The sequence below is a fragment of the Eretmochelys imbricata genome, chromosome 7, assembly GCF_965152235.1.
Source record: "Eretmochelys imbricata isolate rEreImb1 chromosome 7, rEreImb1.hap1, whole genome shotgun sequence".
Lineage (NCBI taxonomy): Eukaryota > Metazoa > Chordata > Testudines > Cheloniidae > Eretmochelys > Eretmochelys imbricata.
The window spans coordinates 81,769,088-81,790,380 of record NC_135578.1 but is presented as its reverse complement, the minus strand read 5'-3'; the positions used below and the strand labels follow the sequence as shown (position 1 = coordinate 81,790,380).

Here is a 21,293-nt window from a genome sequence, read left to right as displayed (position 1 = left end):
AAAATGTATCCTCATGGCTTAAAGCAAGCCCAGACAAAAACTCTCCAAGAGCAGAGAGGCAGTTCACACCTTATCAGGGCAGGTATGGGAGAAACCCAGCCCAGCCTCATAGGAACAAAGGACGCTGGCCTAGGCAGCAAAAAAAGCATCTGTTGGACTGAGTGAGTCACCTCCTTTTCTTTGGTCAGTTTGGGACTGCGATGAGGTAATGCTCACCACTCTGAAGGGGACATAGGGGCAAAGCCAAGGGGGAAGAAAGGACATGCTAAAAGGGAGAGATTTGCCATGCTCTCTCGCTCTTCCACCTACATCGAGAGACACCATACAAAGCGATTGAAGCACTGATCAAGGGGGAGAGCCTGGCTGAAGAGCAACCAGCCAGCCTGTGGTGAGAAGCGTCTAAGTTTGTAAGGACACTGAAAGTGTTAAGATCAGCTTAGAATGCATTTTGCTTTTATTTCATTTGACCACATCTGACTTGTTATGCTTTGACTTATAATCACTTAAAGTTTATCTTTGTAGTTAAGAAATCTGTTTGTTTATTCTACCTGAAGCAGTGCATTTGGTCTGAAGTGTGTCAGAGGCTCCCCTTGGGAAAAGAAGCCTGGTACGTATCAATTCTTTGTTAAACCAACAAACTCTCATAAGCTTGCAGCAACCAGCGGGCAAAACTGGACGCTGCCAAATAGAGGTTCCTAGGGTTGTGCCTGGGACCGGAGATATTGGCTAGTGTCATTCAGTTGCACAATTCAAGGAGCATCTTACAGGCTAGAGGCTGAGCGTGAACAGCCCAGGACTGGGGATTCTCACAGCAGAGCAGGGTAAGGCTGGCTCCCAGAGTCAAGGATAGCAGATCACCTGTCCAGATAACACCAGATGGGAACGTCACAATGTTTTATGTAAGATGGGTCATATGAGGCATCATTGGAAAGGTTATGATTTACTGAATATGATTATCCTATTTGTATGCATGCATAATTTCTTTATCTGAAGTTAGGAATATTAACTATGTAACAATTACAACTATGTTTACACTTGGAGAATGCCCACAGACAGTATGCAATCAGTCCGATGGGCAATTAGGAAGGACAATAGGACTTTGAAGATGTTAATCTCCCTCCTTCCTGAGAAGTCTCCTGGAACGCTGCTTTGACACTGCAAGGTCATGTGATCATGTCCCCTGCTACTGGAAACCATTTTGGACTGCTAGTACTTTTTCACTAGGAGGGGGTGGGAGTCAAACTGGGAAACAAAGGAATCCTGCCATATTCAAATCCTATTTAAGGCTGGGGAGTGAGTTAATCTAGGTTCTTCTCCAATGCCTCCCTACCCAAGAAGGAAGACTACTGAAAAAACCTGAAGAAACAAAGGAACTAAGCTGAAGGGGGGTGGAGGAGAAACAGGGGCTGAGCCTAGGCGAGAAAGTCTAGCCTGTGAAAGGAATACCTGGAGATTTAAGCTGCAACCAGTGCAGTTTACCTTCAAGAAACTCTGCAACCTGCATAAAACAACATTTAGGATCAGAATTTGCTACTATTAACCAGTTAATTTAGCGTATTAAGTTTAGGTTGCGTGTTTTGTTTTATTTGCTCAGTAATCTGCTTTCATTTGTTTACTATCCCTTATAATCACTTAAAATCTTTTGTAGTTAATAAACTTGTTTTTGTTTATTCTAAAACACATTTTGTGCAATTCATAACTGGGAGGCGGAGGGGACGAGGAAAGCTGGGCATATCTTTCTCCACATTGAGGGAGGGAGCGAATTTCATGAGCTTACGCTGTATAGATCTCTATACAGTGCAAGACAATATAATTTTGGGTTTATTTTCCAGAGGGGTTGTGCACTTGAGTGCTGGGCAATTCCCTACCCGAAAGACTTCCCATGCAGCACTGATTTCAGTATTGGTGTCATTCTGCAGCTGGGGGTGTCCCTACCTTAACAACAGGACAAGGTGAGGGAGCCCAAGTTGGTGGAACAGGTGGGTCCAGTGAAAACCCAGTACATCAGGTGACACCCTGAAAGGGGGGCGGGTGCAACCCATCACACCCTCTTCCCATCAGTTTGAACTTTGGGGGTATAGAAATAAAAATCCCTGACCAGAAGGAACTGTATAATTATGCTGCTTGGAATTTGGAGAGGGCAATATTTTAAGTATAATCAAGGGATCCACAAGCTACTTAGCTTGGGTTAGCCCTAAAAGGCATGTAGAGGCAGTACATTACAGCAGCTTCTATTACTTTTTGAAACCTAAGGCTTTAATTAATTTGTGTGTATGTTTACCTACTTTAATCATATAAACAACTAAGAAAAAGTAGTAGGAATTAATAAATCTTTAGTTAGTCTATTACAAGATTGGCTACAAGTGTCATCTTTTTTGAGATATCCAGGGTAAAACTGATCTAGGGTAAGTGAGTAACTGGTCCTTTAGGACTGGGAGTAACCTGAAAATTGTTGTGATTTTTGGTGTAAGGGACCATCTATTAAAAGGCAGGCTTACCTGGATGGCAAGATACGCCAGAGTGCCCAAGGGAACAGTCTATGACTCCATGCTAATGCTGTTATATAGCGCTTGAAGAGTTCACATTTGACACTAGGTTGGTGAAATCTAATTATAGAACAAAACCAGTTTATGCCCTGGTTTGTAAGTCTGCCTTGACATTGGCACCCATGTTTGTGAGCCACTCCAGATAGCTTGATAATCCTAATCCCAGATCAATTACAGATACAGGGAGAAAAAAAACCGATTCAAAAAGAGGAAGAGTTTATCTTCAAGATTAAATACTAGCCTGATGAGAGGTCCAGACCCCATTAACATGCTGAGAAGGGTTAGAGTAGGGCGCTTCCATTGACACTGCTTAGGAGCTCCAACTTTCTATTTCAGCCTATGGATAAGTGCCAGGGAAAGTTATCTACCTGCCATTGGCAGATGGACTTGGACCATGCCTGGAGTGTGGCATCTTATTGGTTCTGAAGATTCTATGAATGATTTCCAGATCTATAGTACACAACCTAGAGACATACCAAGTAGGTTTCCATAGAACTCATTTGTTTTCACTGCCACTAATCTTGTCACAAGATAGTTGATTTACAGGTTTTATAACACCATATGCAACCACCTGGGTTTTAGTGATCTAATTAGTAATGATATTCCTTACTATTCACTTAAATTCTGAATTTACCCTTCTTGTACGCAACTCGTAAAATGTCCTCCACTTGTTCAGCAAAGCCCATGTCCAACATCTGGTCAACTTCATCCAGGACAACATGCTTGAGTTTGGAAAGATCCAGCTTGCCATTCTGAAGGTGGTCTTTGATTCGACCTGGGGTCCCAACCAAGATGTCAATGCCACTTCGAATTAGATCAACTGAAAGAAAAATTAGTAAAGATACATGTAAGAGCAGAAGAGTTTAGAAAATGGCAGCAGCTTACAAGTACAGGATCACTTTCACTACTTTGGCAATACTGCATTGATAAATGTTCTAGTTGAACAAAGATCAGAAAATTTATACAGCTGAGAAATACTGAAGTCTTATGTCAGAGTTCATTTCCCAAATAGAAGAGAAGGGGAATGAAAAAAAACTGACAAAAGGACAGACAGGAAACACAATGGTCTCAGCATTGTGAAATATTTTTTCTTCACGCTGCTGTCAATGTCACTTAACCCACCCCCTTTCCTGAAATCCTACAGAAACAGGATTCCTCCTCCCTCTCTGCCAAACCCAATAGCTATGCCCATGATGCATAATCCATTAACAATGAAGTGTCTTCTTTCCACCCTAGTTATCCATTCACAACCATCCATAAAAAACTAATATTACCATAATATAAAATTTTTCCTCCATCCTCCTGGATGTAAGGATCCTCTCATAAGAGATCCAGCTACTTGCAAAGATGCCATCTCCACTGACAGCTTTAAGACTTAACATCTTGCACTTTGAGATTTACTTTGCTGATGTTTGTAAGACAAAGGTTATTTACAAGAAACAGGACCAACTACGTTTTCATATACACATAGCAGGAAATGTCCTCCTCTCTCTCAAACACCTAAGTCAATGTGGAAAAGGTCCAAGACCCCTGGAATAAGGAAGGCAGCTATGTGTTTTACTAAGGATCCTCTTGTTTTCCTAGCACAGATGGACAGAGTAGGCTACTTAGTGTCTTTAAGAGTCTTCAGTTTCTGATTAAAATTATTTATTTGGAGAGAGAACAGTGTTTCAAATGTTACCAATCAATCCCAGATCAATCATTAAACAGAAGCCTTACTTACTTTGTCCATTGTATGCCGTTCCTCCATAAAAACAAGCCACTGAGAGTGTCTTTGTGATGTCCTTGAAGTCTTTAGCTACCTGGTTTGCCAACTCTCTAGTTGGAGTAAGAACTAACACCTACACAGAAGGAAGAAAGAGTTAAAAATAGATGTTCCTTCACTTGGAGTCTGTCAAGAAGCCACAGAGGTTTTCCATTTAGGTCGGTATATTTACACCTCTATTGTAATTGTTGCAGGTTTAAAGAAATGGCATTTAAGCACAGTTCAAGATTCCTATGGCCTCATCAAATCACAAAGGTCATTTTACATGCTTGTAAAGGACACTGCTACCTCACATAGAAAATTACAGCAATGACAACCTGTGTTAAGACCTAAACTTAATACAATCTATTAAAATATTTTAAATTAAAAAATATTCAAGCAGTACATATTTGCTGCTGAATTTCTGAAGAAAGTCAAACCACTGAACTGGTGGAAGTCACTGCTAAGCACCTGGAATTGCAATTTGTTGAAGCGCTAAACCAACTTTTGACAGCAGTAGTCACTTCTGCAGGTGCAAAGAGAATATTTTCTTCATTTCAGTTCATTCACCCAAAATTAAGACACCAAGTGGGAGTTGGTGGGAAAGCTTGTCTTCCTCTCCTTGGAACTCCTATGATTCTTTCTGTGCACCAGAGAGGATGAGCGGTGCCAGGACTCAACCAACATCGGACGTGCACTTCTCACAGAAGCCCAAGTGCTGAACACTCTTTCCAACCAAGAAGGCTCTGAAGGTGGTCTCCATCAAAAGAAACTTTAGCCTGACCTCTCTAACTTTCTTGGTCCTCAGTTTGAAATCACTACAAGTCTCACACCAATCACTAATGCGAGACTCAGCCAGACACCTTTGAACAACTAGAATGTGGATAACGCATGGGCATCAGTTTAGATGAAATATAGGGCTTGAAGCCCTGTCACTAAGGCATTCCTCAGTATCGACAAATGGAACCCCGAAATTGGCGACCTGAGAAACTAGCTTTAATAAACGAAATGTTATTACTAACCAAGACTAGGAATTTATATACAACTAGATGCTGAAAGAGCCTGCTGAAGCAAGAAAATTCCAACAACCGTCAATGGCAGTAAGAAGGAACTCAGGACGCCAGATGCAGCTTCGCCCTTTATACCTGCACACAGTGGCAGGGGGCAGCGGAGAGTGCTTGAGCTGCGCCGTTGGTTACTACTAAGGGAAACATTCTGACAACAAGAAAAGGAGTACTTGTGGCACAGTGCTCGAGGTAAAAACACAGCCCAAGAGTAGAATGCCCATGTGCAATTGCTTGAATAACTGAAGAATGGTTGCAGCCACTCCACCCTTTACCCCCTCCTACTTGAGCATGAGGTGGCATGTGTGGCCCCAACTGACACTGCTGTTCAAGAGACAGGACCTCAGGCACATGCACACCTTCAGCAAAATCTACATGGGCACACACTTTAAGAATACTTTTTCACCGACGACTAAAAACCTGAACCACTCTGACAAAAATACAGTAAATGTGACAGCAGAATTTGTTCACTATTGCATCATTTATTTACCTTTGGCGTGCGGCCTCTTTTCCTCGCCTGCATTTCTCCCTGAAGCTTTTCAATCAAGGGAATGGCAAAAGAGAATGTTTTCCCCGTTCCAGTTTGAGCTTGAGCTACAACATCTTTGCCATCATATATGTGCTTGAAGGTCTTTACTTGCACAGGAAACAGGTACGTTACACCTCGAGCTGTGAGACGGTCGAATAAGACTTTGTTAAAAGGTCCAGTGAGCTGATAAGTACATTATGTTTGGTGCTTGATGTGTATAAACTTGAACATGGCAGATCACCACAAGCAGACTAGACACCATCCCCAGAAAAAGCAGGACTAGCACACTTTCTCTAGTTTACTTAGTCTCAGAATCCAGTTCAGTAAGGCTCTTGGACTCACTTCACCCAATTTGCTAATACTGCCTTCCCAGAGATACTGATTATTCTGTTCCTACCCAGCAACTTTCCCACCAGAGAAGAATTATGCTGCCCTATGCATGCACTACTCTCCACCCATTTCTTCAATCTCTTGAGTACTGCTTGATTTAAACCAGTAGTTTATGAATTACTTGATCTTGTTATAATATTACATACAAATATTGTGTTATAAATTTGTTCATTAGTATTGAAGTAAGAACTTTTAGTTCAATTTCAGTGGAATTAATTCTTATTCTGTAAATGGAATAAAGTAATTTTAAGCCACAGAATCTTGATATTGGATTTATGTTAGTTAAAGTTCTAGCATAAAGGCTGGGCTGACTGGGACAACATATGTGGATAACATGCCATTTGGGTACCACCAGAAGTGCGACAACAGCGTTTGCATACATAAGGGTAGGGGACATATCATATTTCCTGGTTATTAGTACTTTTTCCTCACAATCAACAAACAGAATTAAAGATGCTTCTGTTCTGTCAGTTTTACTATTGAACTATTATGACAAGAAAGTTACCTCGAAGAAGCTCAATAGTTTCTTTGGAAATACAAAAATTGGAGAAAGCACCTTCCTTCTGCTCTGCAGTCAGTTCCTGTTAGGTAAAAATAATACTTTGCACATAAGTATTGAGCATTTCAGAGGTAAGAAAATTAAGGCAGAAAGGGTTAAATAACTTGTCCCAAGGTCAGCTTTTCAGTAGCAGGCTCAGGACCACAATGGAAGGTCCTGAAATCCAACCTCTTGTTCTAACTACTGAACACCACTGCCTTGTGTGACCTCCATGTAATGGATTTAAAACTTACATTAGGAAGTCACATCTTTTCCATCTAATGCACGTGAAATAGCAAGGTTAGCGCTCATTAGTCCTCTTGTGGAGGGGGACTGAACCTTCACAGAAAAATAGGCTTGTGAAGTTTTACTTGGTGCCCCTCACAGAGCCCTGAAGTCCCCATCCTAGCTTTCTTTCCTCAGAATTCTGTGTTGTAACCACTACAAATTCAACGGATGCAAGTTACACGTAACTACGGCTTCCAGTACTTGTTCAGTTTAATTCAAGGATGTTTATTTTTAAAAACAAAGAGTTACTGGTGGCCCGGTGCTAGTGATTTGTACCGCAATAAGCAAAAGTCAGGTTTGATTCCACGCCATCTCTTACTCCCTGGATTAGCGTACCACTGGTGCAGTGCTTAGGCATTAGTTTCAAACCTTAAGTGCATGAACCACATTTCACTAATATCAATGCCTTCCACAGATTATGATGCAATTTTAATACAGTTTTGATGATGTAGTGGCTACAACACAGAATTCTGAGGAAAGCTAGGGCGGGGGACTTCAGGGCTCTGTGAGGGGTACCAAGTAAAACGTCACAAGCCTATTTTTCTGTGAAGGTTCAGTCTCTCTCCACAAGAGGACTAATGAGCACTAACCTTATTGCTACTTCACATCAAATGGGGCTCAAGCAAGGAAAAACAAACTATAAAGAAACAACAGAAAAGAACATGGAAGTTACTGCTTCTCTCCACCCTTCCAAAAGAAGGTTTTCAGCAATAAGCACATTACATTTAGAAGCACAAACTCTTGTTACGGTTGGGTAAATTTGGGGAACTAATCTGCAGTAAAGATTTTTCGTTTTTAAAATTAGTCTAGTTCTTCTCATGGGATTTTGGAGGACTAAGTCAAGCACAAACATTTAGAGCAGAGCATATACATATATACAGTAGTTTTCAGCTAGAATCAACTCAAGGTTACTTTATTGTAAACATCAATTATATTCAAGATAGATCAATTAAAATATAGACTCCTGGCAACTGCATCCATATCGAATGACTAATACAGAATCTTAAAGTACTACCTGACTGCAATTATTACCCACAGCACCGAACTGCCTCAGTCAAGAAGCCGTGTTAGTGTGTCATTAACTTTAAATGAAGTCCTGCTTCCAAGCAGCATATTTAACGTCTTATTACTATGTAATTTTAAACCAACAGATTTCCTGTGACATATGATGCTGCAATACAAAACTTGAGCATTCAGACATTTCAAGTTTTACAGCTGCCTGAGTTGTAATTTAAGTAAAAGCTAAATATCCTTTACATTGGTTACACAAAAACAAATGTTGAAAAATAAATCTATGAGAGAGAATTTCTTCCAAACTCAGCCATGTTGTAATACAGGAGCTAAACCTAACTGTAGCAAAACCCAGTGTCTAGCTGCACCTGCTCTGGTTCGCTGTCACACTCTCCACTTGATGCTTCACTGAAATTACACTGTGTTTTTGTGGGGGTGACTCCATTACTTAGGGAGGAAGATTTCTTCTTGTGCTCTGGGCTTCTTTCCCCAGTATCTCCATTCACTCTCTCTCTCTCCTTCATCTTTTTGAGTTTGGGAGGTTCAAGGTCATCTTCAGACAGCCCATTTTCCTCTGTTCGGGATTTCCTCTTCTTGGATTTATCATGGTGTTTAGACTCTCTCTCTTTTTTATCTTTCTAATAAGTAATAAAGAAACCACAATTAAAATAAAACTGCAGACTTTCATACCATCCCAAGGCTTTGTGAAATTGTAAAAACATGTAATTGTTCCAAGAATTAAAGGAATTGGTTACTCTCTATCCATCTGTAAAAACTTGTTTTCGTATTAGTTAAAATCAAAGGCAGCTTTTGCATACGGGTATGTATGAAAACAGACTCATTTAGGTTATGGGAGGGGAATCCCATCATGCATTTTTCTGATTTTATTTGCAAAGAATTTACACTTTCCATTCATTTGGAACTCCAACCATAATACACCTGTGATGTTTTTTTACAAAGTAGTTTGCAACCCATTAAAGAACTTCAGAGAGATCAGTATCATGGTTTAATCCTAAAATTTTACCCTCTTTTTTAGATTACTTGTAACAGATACTATAAAATACTTCATCCCTTTTAAAAAGGTGAGCATATACTTTGTTGTGAAGTACAAACATAGGGTTACCATATCAGACTTGACTTTGGTCTACTGTTTCTGGCAGTAAACAGTACCAAAATATGAGAAGTAAGAAACCCTAGGAGAATCTGTCATGAAACAGACTACAGGATTCATACCTCAGCACAGTTTTGTTTTTTTTCAGAGAAGAATACAAAATGAAGGGACAAAATGTGATTTTTACCCCAAATCCGGCTCTACTGTCCTAGTGCTTCTAGGCATCGCTGTGCAATGCAAGTCCCGATTCCTGCACAACGCCAGCACACGGAAACACTGCCTGGGTGTCACACCAAAAACTAAAGATGTTAACACAGCAACACCCCTAAGGGAAAGTTACGTGGAAAAGAGCAAGAGAAATAAGGAGAAGAGAGTGCGCATGGGAAAAGCAGCCGGGACCAGCGCCGGAGGGGCCCGGGAGGGACCGGCCACCTGGGGCACGGCCACAGGGTAACAGAAACAAGCGGGCTGTGGAGGGAACGCTGCCCCACCGACGCCCCAGCGATCCCCCCGGGCAAGAGGCGCCGCCACCCCGCCAAGCGAGCGCGAGGCTGGGGACGCCGAGCAGGGACAGCACTGGCCGCCCCGCCCCCGCACAACCTGGCCAGGCTACGCCCCACGAGTCCGGCCCCACGGCAGGCTGGCAGCCCCGGCGAAGCTGGCCCCCGCCGCGCGCCCGAGCCGAGAGCCGCACAGCACGGGCCGGGGCCGCCTGCCCAGAGAGCCGCCGGGACCCTGTCGCACGCAGTCTGACAACGCAAAAGGCGCCGGTACCTTGTGCCTCCTCCTGCGGCTGCTCTCTGGGGCGGTCCCGCTCTCCATGGGGCTCTCGGCCTCGTCCCCGCTGCTGGCTTCGAGCCGGGTGGCTTCGGGCATTTCCCCCGGCTGCTCCGGGAGCCGGGATGGGCGCGAGAAAAGCGAACTCCGCCCCGGAACCCTCTCGCCGGCCGGCAAGCAGGGAGACGCAGGAAGGGGTCGGCTTAACCGTTCATCACCGGCCTGCACTAGGACCGGCCCTCCAGGGGTTCGCGCCACGCCCCGCCCCCTACCCTCGCCGCAGCCAGCAGCGTCACATAGCAGAACGCAGGGCCGTAGGGCCTCCGAAGCCCGGCATGCTCACTAAGACTACAAGGCCCAACATGCACCGGGGCTACAGCGTCCATAAGATTCCAAACGCAGCGCGCGGTGCGCTGCCGCCGTTATTTTCCCAGAGCGAGGTGAGTGCGGCTCCCTCACGAGCTTCCTGCATCGCTGGGCGCTGCCCGCACCCTACGTTGCAAGCAGGCGTGGCCCACTAGGCCTGCGCTACAAGCCACTGAGCCCCTCCCCGGGCCACCTTCTCCTGCCTAGCGGTGCTGCTCGCCGTGCAGGCTGGGCAGAGGTGCGGGAGCCACCCCCCCGGGGGTTGAAGTGGTTTCCATCATTTACGGGGCTTATCGTTTTGTTTAATGGCTTTCGGCCCCGTGCCCTGGGCCCCGCTGCAGTCAGAGCAGTGCGCTCAGTGTTGGGGCTGCCACCTGGCTGGGCTTTCCCAGCATGTGCCTGTTGGAGACAGCTGTCCTGGGCTAGCTGTGAGGGTCCCCAGGGCACGCGGCCGGCCGCCTGTCCCAGGATAGTCATAAGGGGGCGCAGTCTGTCCAGGGAGGTCCATAAGGGAACTCACCACGCACGGGCAGCTGCCCAGTTTGATGGCCTCAGGCTTATCGGTGTTGTCCCATTTCTTTGCACCTTAGTGGTGGGAGCCCTACTCAGTGGATAGGGATCAGTGCCATGTAACAGGAATCTCATCCCTTTATATCCCAGCCAACCTCCATGTCCAGGGAGTAGGACTGGGAAGCAAAAAGCAGGCCTATGCCACTCCAACCAGGTGGGCTCGCTTGGTGGGGTCAAGTTTCTGCATACTCGCATTGGACAGAAAAAATTCTACAGTAGCATAAAGGTCCCCTACCCGTTCTCTAGAAACAGCACTGTGTCCTAAGTGATTAAAAACCTAGTGTTCACTCTCAGCCACTACTGGTGTGGGTTTTTCCAGTTTTATCCCTATCTAAACAGTTTATAATAGGAGCTAGTACAGACCTCATTTAAATACCTGAGGATACAGGATTTATTTAAAGAAAATTGTTTGAATTTATTTAAGCATAACCTTTTCGATTACCACCCCCTTATCCCCATATTGTTGCTTTATTAAAGAAGCCATCTGACCACAGTGAGTGTCACTTCACTGGGATGCAACAGCCATGAAAATAGACAAGTGTTCACCACTAGAGGTCATCATTACTTCTCCATGTATGCAATCTGAACAGCTTTAGCTTAAAACCTTGATTTAAATAGTCAGTTTTAATCTTGTTTTATACTTGTGTTTTTTAGTTATTTTCCTAAAAAAAAGTTGATTCTCATTGGTTGGTAATCTCTAAAATATGTCAAGGCTGAAACTGGTTGCCTATTGGTGGTATCCGCTCCTTACTTAAAGGGTCAAACTATTTAAAAATATATCAGTATGTTTCAGCTGGATTTCAAAGTTTGAGAAGAATGGCAGCATCTCATTTCTCTTCCAAATACTTCAGAGCCTTGTCAACAAACACAATCTTGGATCCTTATAGCTAGCAGCTTTCCAGGCACTGGGTTCGGCAAGTTGATTTTACAATATTACACATTTGTGCAGCTATATGATTAAAAATGTGGACATGTAGCTAAAGTAAGTGTCCACTGATGTCAAGAAGTTTTTCTTGTATGCTTGTACACTATTGAAAAATGGGAAAGCAATGCATAAATGATTAACAGGCTCAGCAAGATTTTTCAGTACAGCACATTTAACCAGACAGTGCAGGGACTTAATAAGAGAGGTAACACAACCTGTATGGAAACAACAGATATCCTTCACTGAAGACATTCTTGGATTTGACCAGAAAATGGTGACTGAAAATAAACAAAGAGCAATTCGCAGAAATCATCTTTTATTAAAAACTGATTCCACCACACACATCTGGGAAAAGATGATCTAGATGTAAATTCTCCTCCAGATGTATAATAGTACTGAACTGTGGGAAGTCCTGTTCAAGTATGTCTCACTAGTACTATTATGGAGTGGCATTATGCTACAAGCAATAAAATGGCCATTAACCAGGGACAATATTACCATTGTTGAAAACTTTTTCAGAATTGTGAAAAATGACAAACTCCATTGCAGAGCTTCAGAGTTTGTGGAAATTATGAACTTCACAATTAAAGCTAAACTGTGGGGCAACTGCAGTAAGCATTTTGCATGTCAGTAACAGGAGTCTAAGAATATAGTAGCTAACAAGGTTGTGGATTTAGATATTCCAGAGCCTCTCACTCAAGGTAAGACTTGCAATAAAAATCCACATTCAACACCCAAGAAGCAAGGCAAATATTTTTCAGGATCCTCAAGAGCAGCTCCAAAAACCCAAACCATACTTTCTTTATCTTACTTCCCTTGTGTAACAAGCAAAAGAACATCACTAACAACAAATGTATTTATTTCTAACACAATTAAAATTTGATAAATAAAGCCTTTTTTTTGTGCAAAAGTTGTCGAAGAACAAGCAAGCATTGTTACAGGCTTCCTAATTTCTAGCTGTCCATACAATTTGTGAAAACATTACAGATGGATTTACAAATATTGAATATTCCTTTGTGTTGATTTTTACATGCCTTTTGCATGTTTACTAACTGAAATAGACAATATTGAAGAAGAGGTACAATATCGGTTAGCACTCAGAAAAGCCATACCCAAAATTACATGTCGCAGCTCCTTCAGATTTGTCGAATGGTGGCAGATGCTTTTTGTAACAGCCAGATAAAACCAAGTTCCTTATTCAAGCAACATTTACAGTATGGAAGTGGGATAGGGGTATGAGACATGACAGTACATTGCTCAAGAATAAAGCTTCAGGTTGAAGAGTAGCATATCCCAGCACCTTCAATGCAGTCTGATGATTGCAGACGTGTCACCTGGGGGGGACGGGCCGACTCATGACTTATTTTGTCATCATCTACAGTCAGTTAAAACACAACTCCTTATTCAAGTCCTCTGCAGGATATGGAAGAGGGGTGGGAATGTGACCTTTTGTAGCATACTGTTCAGGAGCAAAGCTTGGGGCCGATGAGTGGCATGTGCTAGGACCTTCAGAACACTGTCAGATGCAGCGACATGTCACTTCAGGTGACCCAAAACACAGTTTGGCATGTAGAGTCAGTCAAATTGCAACTCTCTATTCAAGCCCTAAGTATAATACAGAAGAGGGGTGGGGATGTAACGTGGCAACATGCTGTTCAAGTACGAAGCTTCGGGTTAGGGAGTGGCATGTCCCAGCTCCTTCAAAAGAGTGGAACTGTTATAGGGACATGTCACTTGGGCTGACTTGAGACACATTTTGTCATGTACAGTCTGACAAGCCCCAGGACCTTATTCAAACACTATTCACAAAATGGAAGTGGGATGGGAGCATGACACATGACAGCACACTTCCTAGGAATGAAGCTTTGGGGCAGCGAGTGCTATGTCCCAGCTCCTTCAGAACAGTCCCACAGTTGTGGGGACATGACACTCGGGGACCCAAGGCACATTTTGTCATGTATAGCCAGTCAAAACCCATTGATTATTTAATGTTTAGTAATTTAAATTTTAATCACAATCATATTAATTTGATGAAATTTCTAAACAATGACTCTTACATTGATGTACTTTAAAATAATTCTGGCCTTTGAATAAGGATCAGGGAACCACAAATTAAAACCTGGTGCTGAGAATAAAGATCTGGGAATAAAGAACCAATTTTAGCCGTGCAAAACATGTTGATTTTCAACTAAATATAGCCTTTACACTAAGTTCCATAGTTTTTGCTAATGAGGGGGATATAATGTATCTATATGCATTTATTTAAACACATTATACCCCTTAACATACATTTATTCAGATTCTTAATTTTTCTGACAGAATATAAAAATGTAAAATGGTGAATGATTTATTTCTTATTTAGTGGATTAATTTTTACTTCTGATTTGTATCAAGCTGCATTTGGATGAAAATTAGAATTAAATTAAAAAGTTTAAAAAACCCAATGTTTTAAAATGGTATTTTTATTAGTTAAATAAAACTGCCTTAAATGTATTGGACACATAACGGGGTGGGGTGGGGTGGGGGGAAGAAGAAGCAGAGGCGGGAGGAAGTATCAAAACATGTTTTGCAGTACTGGATTTATTAAACAAAGGAAGTATTATCTGTAGTTAGTGTATCAAACTGATTGTTTCTTGTCACCATATCCAAGTTTTTAAGAACTAGTCTCTCATCCTCTCACCTCATTCTTATACACAGTGGAAGAAGAAACAAAACTTTCTTACTTTTACAACTCTGAATCAATTTCTCAACTTTGAATAAACTTGTAATTGAACTGACCTAGCTGAATAAACTGAAAAGAAAATATTCTCTCTGCACCTGCAGAAGAGGCTATGGCTGTCAAAAGCTGGCTTAGCACTTCAAGAGACTATGGTTCCAGGGTCTTAGCCAGTGACGTCCACCAGATCAGTGGTCTGAATTCCTTTAAAACTTTGGCAGCAAATATGTACTGCTTGGATTTTTTTATATAAAATTTAGATGATAATAGATTGTAGTGGCCTTAATATAGGTTGTCAATTTCAAATTTAATTTTAAATAGATTTATTTTACATAAATATGTATTTAAATTTAAAAATCCAATTTTTTAAAAAGTCATTGATTTTTATCCACTTTAGAATTAGGAGATTAAGTCACCACCATTCTAGCACTTAAAGAGAAAAAAGGTCCTCTTTCAGAGAGTCTAATTTGACATTCAATAAGGTGTGGCCTAAGTGAAACTTTTTAGTTAGTAGAACTAATATAGTCTATTTTCTCCTGTGCATCCTGTATCGGTAAAATATTCTCTTCACTTATATTTAGAAACACTAACTCCTGTTTGTCTTATACGAGTAGGTCCACTGGCTTTAATCAGCAGAGTATTATTAGTGTTCTATCTCAAGTGGCTTTTTCAGGGTGAGGCAGGATGTTAAATCTTTTTTCCTACTTAACTCTTTTGTGTATGCTGGTATCTAGTGGGTTCTGTTGGTCCAGTGGTGCACACAGGAAGTACCTTTAGTCACTGCAATTTGTGTCAACTGATTGTAGTTGCATGGTTTCTATTGGAGCTCCACCCACAATCATGTCAGGCTAGTAATTTAACCTGAATGAAGTACACTCTTAGTCCATACTTTTTCTTTACACATTTTTATTACAAACATGGTCACATAGCTATAACAAAAGTAACTAACTGTCTTATTAAAATGTTAATTAAAAGTCAAGAATCGAAAATGAAATGTTCAAACTATGGCTGTCGATTAATCGCAGTTAGCTCACATGATTAACTCAAAAAAATTAATCGCGATTAATTGCATTGTTAAACAAACTACCAATTGAAGTTTATTAAATATTTTGAATGTTTTTCTACATTTTCAAATATATTGATTTCTATTACAACACAGAATACAAAGTGTACAGTGCTCACTGTATATTTTTTTATTACAAATATTTGCACTGTAAAAATGAAAAAATAGTATTTTTCAATTCACCTCATACAAGTACTATAGTACATTCTCTATCGTGAAAGTGTAACTTACAAATGTAGATTTTTTTTGTTTCATAACTGCACTCGAAAACAAAACAAAGTAAAACTTTAGAGCAGACAAGTCCACTTGGTCCTACTTTTTAGCCAGTCGCTCAGACAAACAAGTTTGGTTATAATTCGCAGGAGATAATGCTGCCCACTTCTTGTTTACAATGTCACCTGAAAGTGAGAACAGGCGTTCGAATGGCACTTTTGTAGCTGGCTTCACAAGATATTTACATGCCAGATGTGCTAATGATTCATATATCCCTTCATCTTCAACCACCATTCCATAGGACATGCATCCATGCTGATGATGGGTTCTGCTTGATAACTATCCAAAGCAGAGTGAACTGATGCATGTTCTTTTTCATCATCTTTTTTGGTGGTTCGGGTTCTGTAGTTTCCGCATCAGAGCGTTGCTCTTTTAAGACTGCTGAAAGCATGCTTCACACCTCATCCCTCTCAGTTTTTGGGCAACACTTCAGATTCTTAAACCTTGGGTCGAGTGTTTAACTATTTTTAGAAATGTCACAATGGTACCTTCTTCTTCGTGTTTTGTCAAATCTGCAGTGAAAGTGTTCTTAAAATGAACATGTGCTGGGTCATCATTCGAGACAGCTATAACATGAAATACATGGTAGAATATGGGTAAAACAGAACAGGAGACATACAATTCTCCCCCAAGGAGTTCAGTCACAAATCTAATTAACGCATTTTTTTTTTTTTTAAATGAGCATCATCAGCATGGAAGCATGTTGTCTGGAATAGTGGCTGAAGCATGAAGGGGCATACAAATGTTTAGTATATCTGGCACATAAATACCTTGCAACGCCGGCTACAAAAGTGCCATGTAAACACCTGTTCTCACTTTCAGGTGACATTGTAAATAAGAAGCAGGCAGCATTATCTCCCGTAAATGTAACCAAACTTGTTTGTCTGAGCGACTGGCTAAAGTAGGACTGAGTGGACTTGTAGGCTCTAAAGTTTTACATTGTTTTATTTTTGAATGCAGGGTTTTTTTGTACATAATTCTCCATTTGTAAGTTCAACTTTCATGATAAAGAGATTGCACTACCGCACTTGTCTGAGATGAACTGAAAAAAAAACTATTTGTTTTTTACATGGCAAATATTTGTAATCAAAAATAAATATAAAGTGAGAGCACTGTACACTTTGTATTCTATGTTGTAATTGAAATATATTTGAAAATCTAAAAAAAACCCCAAAATATTTAAATAAATTAATCAAGATTAAATTTTTTAATCGCTTGACAGCCCTAGTTCAAACAAGTTTAAAGAACAGACATGGATTTAGATGCATCTTTATGTATTTGATTGTTTAAAAAATTTACAGTAATGCTATTTACATTATACAAAGGAAAGAATTCACAAAGCTCTGTAAGAAAAGAAACTTAAACATTCATGACTGGAGTTAACTGCAACAATGTATTTTGTGTAAGCATCCTTCCACTCTTTGCAATGTTATTTTTGCCTTCAAAGTTCTGTAGGAAACTGCGTCTTCTTTTCAATCCATCCAAAATGGCTGAATTATTAGATGTAAGACTTTGTGTTCTAAAAATAAAACAGTTTATTTAGTTTTTAGTGCCACATAGATATTTCTGGGTTATCAGAGTACCCACTGAGAATTGAAACTATCAATACTCAGCTAATAAGCCAAAAATGTGCCAAAAGAACACAGGGCCAAATGCTATAGTCCCTACTCAGGCAAAAACACATGCTGATTTCATTAGGAAGTTTGCCTAAAGAAGAACTGCAGGATTTGGTCCTTACTAACTTACTAACTGCATACTAGCTTTTCAAAGTGATAGTGGATATGAAGAAGAAGAAGAAGTAGTCGTCTTCTCTACATTCAGTGCCATCATGTCAAGAGTCATGAATCATATGACACCTTGATGTTACTTATAGAGTGGGGCTGAATTTCTCTCTCAAAAATTTAAATGTAGTGTTTTGCCAATTAATTAGTTTCCTCCAATTTCAAACTTTCAAAAATTTCAAATTTTTATTAACACTTGGAAGCCTGATCTTTTTTCACAGGCAAGCATGTGAAACTCAAGCTTGTTTCACACAAGACCTTTTATGGTGAATTTGCGAAAAACTATGAAAAGTGAGGATAGTCTCTTAAAGGTTACAGATGCCTCAATAAAGGAACGAGCACAGGGCCGAGAGCCCAGAACACTTAAAATCCATCTGCAACTCTGACTGGCCTGAATAACATTTTCCAGATTTAATTAGACCTCAAAACACCTATTTTAAGTAACTATTATCCCTAGTTTTCAGCTGGAGTAACTGTGGCACACACAGGTTAAGCGACATACCAAACATCACACAGCAAGGTCTATGTCAAAACCCAAGCCTCCAAATTACCAGGCCCGTGTTTAACCACAAAGCCAGTGTCTCCTACCTAAGTGGTTAATCTCTCTGCGTCTTGATTCCCCAATCTGTAAAACAGAATGAATCATATTTTTCTGCCTCAGAGAAACAAAATTGTTACATACAATATTAGTTAGTGTAGCTTATACCAGAGACGCTTTAGCACTATCTTGTTGGAAGTATTTCTGTAGTGCATTTTAGCAATGGAGTTCTTCATGACAATACAATTGTTATCTATTCCAGCAATTCTTCCTAAATCTGATGATGATTATTATTATAATAGAAAAACATCACTGACATGTGTGTTCTTACCTTGGAGAATCAATTCCGCTGTCTCCTGTAATGCTCTGGTTTTCTGTTCCTTCTAAGTTACTTGGTTCTTTTTGGACATTCGGCCCTGAAACAGTAGTATGTATACTATTAAAAAGCTGTTGCTTTTTTCCAATTTTTTTTCTCATTTCCATGGTCTGCAGCCCCAGTGTCGAGCACGCCGATTTCTCTCTCATGTCATTGGGAGTGTTTGGCAAACTTTCAGCATCTGAGTCACCGTCGTTTGCTTTGCAGAAATCAAATATATTGACACCAATATCTGAAGCCTGAACATGTTCAGCAAGTTCAACTTCCTCATCATGATGTTTGTAAACAAACTGAGATAGCCGATCATGGAAACAATTTTCTCCTGCAAGATCAATTTTCTGGCACTCTTGTGAGCTATCCATTGACCCACTAAGACTATGACATTCATTTCCTTCATGCCCACAAGAATCTAATTGATTTACATTAGTATTGCACTCAGCTGGATGACTATTAAGACCGCAGTTTCTGAGAGACAGTTCAGTGCTTATTTGTTGTATTCCCTTACTGCATTCTCCTGTTTCTGAAATGGTGTGGCTGAGTTGCTGTTGATATGATTCAGGGTAATCCTCCTCCTCAAGATATAACAAGCTGCAAACATCATAATCATCTACTTTTTGATACAAAGTCTGATCATCAATAAATCCTTTTTTTTCTGGGTTAACAGACTCAGGCCATTTAGTAGTAGTATTGCTAAACATTAGTTCATTCTTTTTGTCAGTACTTAGTCTTTGAGTGGCACCATCTTCAGATTGTTTAAACTGGTTAGCATCAGCAGGATCATTAGAAAGACTGAAATTCTGAAAACGATTTGATGTTTGATCTAGTAGCTCACGTATGATGGCAGGTTTGTCACACTGATGGGTATCTTTTGAACTTAGGGGATACTTTATTTCTTCCTTAAACTCAAACATATCTTCAATGTAAGAGAAATGAGTTTTTGGAATATCTCCAATAAGTTTTTTGTTTGCCCCTCTATAGACATAGTCAGAAAGGCTACTCTCTCTGGAGTAATGACATTTATCATCTATTCGTAAAGTACTGCATTGTGGATAATTAGAGCATTCACTGAAATGGCCTTTGATGGCTTGGAGGGAAGAATTGTTAACGTGGGATGATCTGTTTTGCTTGGCTTTGTCACTGCATTTTTCAGCATTTGATTGTATGGCTTCATGGTCAAAGGTTCTTGAGGAATCCAAAGACCTTGACCTTTGAAAATTCCATTCTTGCTTTAGAATCCTGGACTTAAATTGACTGTTTTTCTGACCTTTGTGCCCTTTTGTAGAAAGTTTCTCTCCACATGGTAGACCTTGAAAAGGATTCTTAATTTGCTTTTTATATATAAAATGGGATTTAACAACTGTTCCATCCTCATGTAGCTGTTCATGAGCTACAACTTCATTTGTAACATGTGATGACAGACGCTCTGCATATTTTTCCTGTTTGTCATTTTCTGACATTACCTCATTGATTTGAGATTTTCTCTGGGTTTTTCTTATTTGCTTTTCTTTACTGGATTGAATTTTCCTGTGATACTTTGCTGTTTTACTTTGTTTTTTAACAACAGACCCTTTTGAAATATGCTTTTGCTGAATTGTCAACATTTCAGTTGAGGTGCCTTTGCTAATATATTTTTTCTGTTCCTCAAATTTCTTCATTAGTACTGTGTGTTTAACTAAGTTATCTACTGTCAGCACAGGGTTAATACGCTTGATGATTTCATGTTCAATGTCACGTGGAATGTTATCTAAATTATCTTCATCCCTGACTGGCCATTCTTCAGGAGGAAATTGGGCAGAAAAAGAAGAATACTTTTTTTTAGGTTTTTCTTTTTTAGATGTGCTACTACGCCAGAAAAGACTAAGGCCGAACTTTTTACATTTTTCTTTTTCTTTCATTGAAGTTAAGGACTTGGTTGTGTCACATGAATGAGTCTCAACTAATGTAGAGAGAGGCTGATTCTGAACTGAGGGATTCAACTCACCAGAGCCTTTTTGACCTCTTCCATTAGGCTCATGGTTAATTAATTGCTGATGTCTTTGTTCCCTGAATGTAGCCTGAGCAGGGAAACAATGGCAGGATCTGCAATGAGACACCATAGGAACATTTTCTTTTGTTAGATCTGCAGAGCTCTCCATGCTTACAAGGTAAGAAGCGGATGGCAGTAGAGGGCAATTATCCTCTAACAGGAACTTCTTATGGTCTTTCATGACATTATCTGTGATAAAGTAGGTGTGAGGGGTCACTATGAAGTAGCCTTCTCCAGTGTGATATATCTTCCTTTCTCTAATTAGAGTTCCAAGCACACTATATAGAATTTCTTGTGAGGGAGTTGTTATACCTATAATAACGATACAGTATATAAGTATTTCAATCAGAAATAATTTAATACATAAAATCATGAAAAGTTAGAAGTGAATGGTAATTTACTGAAATGTAACAAATTTGGACGTCACTGAGACGTACAAGAAGCATACTGATTAAGTATGAAGGGTTTACAAAAGAGTCTAAGACCACTCACATACTAAGAATTTGAGTAGTACAAAATCAATCTTAACAATAAAAACTCCCACAGTTTCGATCATGTGATGCCATTCTTAACTGGATGGTTTAAAGACACATCACTGTGTTCAACTTTAAGAGCCAGAATAAAAAAAATGTAACACACAGTTGTCCAACAGCAAAAAATA

At 40.3% G+C, this 21,293-nt stretch overlaps 2 protein-coding genes across 7 annotated transcripts in view; both read right to left on the bottom strand.

Annotated features, from left to right (window-relative positions):
* Positions 1 to 10,270, bottom strand: part of LOC144267790 (nucleolar RNA helicase 2-like) — a 28,365-nt gene extending 18,095 nt beyond the window's left edge. The window contains exons 1-6 of one of the 3 annotated variants that reach the window (XM_077822078.1): positions 9,996 to 10,270; positions 8,479 to 8,748; positions 6,779 to 6,854; positions 5,845 to 6,023; positions 4,270 to 4,387; positions 3,181 to 3,366 (exon numbers count right to left, since the gene is read on the bottom strand). In XM_077822078.1, coding sequence (XP_077678204.1) covers positions 3,181 to 3,366; positions 4,270 to 4,387; positions 5,845 to 6,023; positions 6,779 to 6,854; positions 8,479 to 8,748; positions 9,996 to 10,097 — 931 coding nt within the window. In that variant the 5' untranslated portion in view covers positions 10,098 to 10,270. Of the gene's footprint in view, positions 1 to 3,180; positions 3,367 to 4,269; positions 4,388 to 5,844; positions 6,024 to 6,778; positions 6,855 to 8,478; positions 8,749 to 9,408; positions 9,485 to 9,995 lie in introns of those variants that run through there. The other 2 variants (XM_077822079.1, XM_077822081.1) reach the window with 2 other exon arrangements.
* Positions 10,271 to 16,829: 6,559 nt separating this feature from the next.
* STOX1 (storkhead box 1) overlaps positions 16,830 to 21,293 on the bottom strand; it is a 33,198-nt gene continuing 28,734 nt past the window's right edge. For 2 of the 4 annotated variants that reach the window (XM_077822006.1, XM_077822008.1), the window contains exons 3-4: positions 18,562 to 20,944; positions 16,830 to 17,430 (exon numbers count right to left, since the gene is read on the bottom strand). In XM_077822006.1, coding sequence (XP_077678132.1) covers positions 17,271 to 17,430; positions 18,562 to 20,944 — 2,543 coding nt within the window. In that variant the 3' untranslated portion in view covers positions 16,830 to 17,270. Of the gene's footprint in view, positions 17,431 to 18,280; positions 18,318 to 18,561; positions 20,945 to 21,293 lie in introns of all 4 variants that reach the window. The other 2 variants (XM_077822007.1, XM_077822009.1) reach the window with 2 other exon arrangements.